The 1,308-nt window shown below is 57.3% G+C and overlaps 1 protein-coding gene across 1 annotated transcript in view; it reads left to right on the forward strand.

Moving 5' to 3' along the window:
• The first annotated feature begins 668 nt into the window (after nt 1-668).
• Nucleotides 669-1,308, forward strand: part of LOC103669829 (interferon alpha-inducible protein 27-like protein 2) — a 4,052-nt gene continuing 3,412 nt past the window's right edge. Inside the window, exons 1-2 of the mRNA XM_040641487.1 lie at nt 669-788; nt 930-959. Coding sequence (XP_040497421.1) covers nt 785-788; nt 930-959 — 34 coding nt within the window. The 5' untranslated portion in view covers nt 669-784. The remainder of the gene's footprint in view (nt 789-929; nt 960-1,308) is intronic.

Here is a 1,308-nt window from a genome sequence, read left to right on the forward strand (position 1 = left end):
AGTGCTCCTGGTGTCCCCTGTCTCCACTCAAGTCCAAGGTGAGGGCTTACTTCCTGCCAGAAAGGTCTCATTCTCTGGAGTTGTTTTTTGTCTGTTGTTTTGTTTTGTTTTTGTTTTTAAGGATGAGGTATCACATAAATAGAAATTCTGAAACTTCTGGGGCGGCTGGGTGGCTCAGTCCTTAAGCTTCTGCCTTTGGTTCAGGGCGTGATCCCAGGGTCCTGGGATGGAACACCGCATTGGGCTCCCTGCTCCGCTGGGAGCCTGCTTCTTCCTCTCCCACTCCCCCTGCTTGTGTTCCCTCTCTCGCTGTGTGTGTCTCTCTCTCTGACAAATAAATAAATAAAATATTTTAAAAAAATCCCCATGTAAGTGGACCCACGGAGTTCAAACCCATGTCGTTCAGCGGTCACCTGTATTGGTTTTTTCTTCACATATTGGTTTTTTGCTGGAAACAATTTTTCTGTTTTTCAGATGCTTTCGGGCACCTTTCTCTTTGATCGTGGATGGAGCCAGCAAGCAAGAGGGAAACTGGGCAGGACAGCCAGCAGAGGGGTGGGGTCGGGAGCGGAGGGACAGACCCGCGGAGAAACCGAGAAGCGGGCGGAGGGCCAGCAGCGGGCGGGTGGGCGGAGCGGCCCCAGGTTTGGGTTGGGCTGACAGGCGGGGAAGGGCCCGCCCAGCGAGGGGTGCGCGGTGTCCCCATTGGTTCTCCCAGGAAATAACAGCCGGTGCAGCGGGGCAATTTCCCGAGCTGTGCCAGGAGGAGCAAGACCTGTCCGTGATGCGTGAGTCTGGCAGAGCTGGGGGGGGCTGGCCTCCCCGTCCCCAACCCAGAGCGGGCCACAGGGGTCGCTTCTTTCCCTCGCTCCCTCCACCTACTACTAGCTAACTCATTCTCTGTTTCTCTCCCCTTTTCCGCTCCCAAGAAGTGGTGGCCTGTGCTGTCGTGGGAGGCGGTGAGTTGCCCGGATCCTCTCTGTCGCCAGGAGGGGACTTGGGAGATGTGGCGCTGCACGGGCTGGGAGGGCGCCCCCTCCCCCTCCCGGGGCTGCCCGGGTGAATCTTCGGAGCGGAGAGCCCCGCTCACAGTAGCCCCGGTTAAGAGGACACCTGCCCCAGGACCTGGCTGCTCCCCTAGTCCTTCTAACGTGTCTAATGTAGAGATTTCCTTTGACGGGGCGGAGGGGGGGGATGACTGCTGGAAACGGCAGTGGTGTATCTCACCCCCAATTTTCTCGCTCTCTCTCTCTCTCTCTCTCTCACACACACACACACACACACACACACACACACACACACACACAC

This window comes from Ursus maritimus, unplaced genomic scaffold, assembly GCF_017311325.1.
Source record: "Ursus maritimus isolate PB19 unplaced genomic scaffold, ASM1731132v1 scaffold_25, whole genome shotgun sequence".
NCBI lineage: Eukaryota > Metazoa > Chordata > Mammalia > Carnivora > Ursidae > Ursus > Ursus maritimus.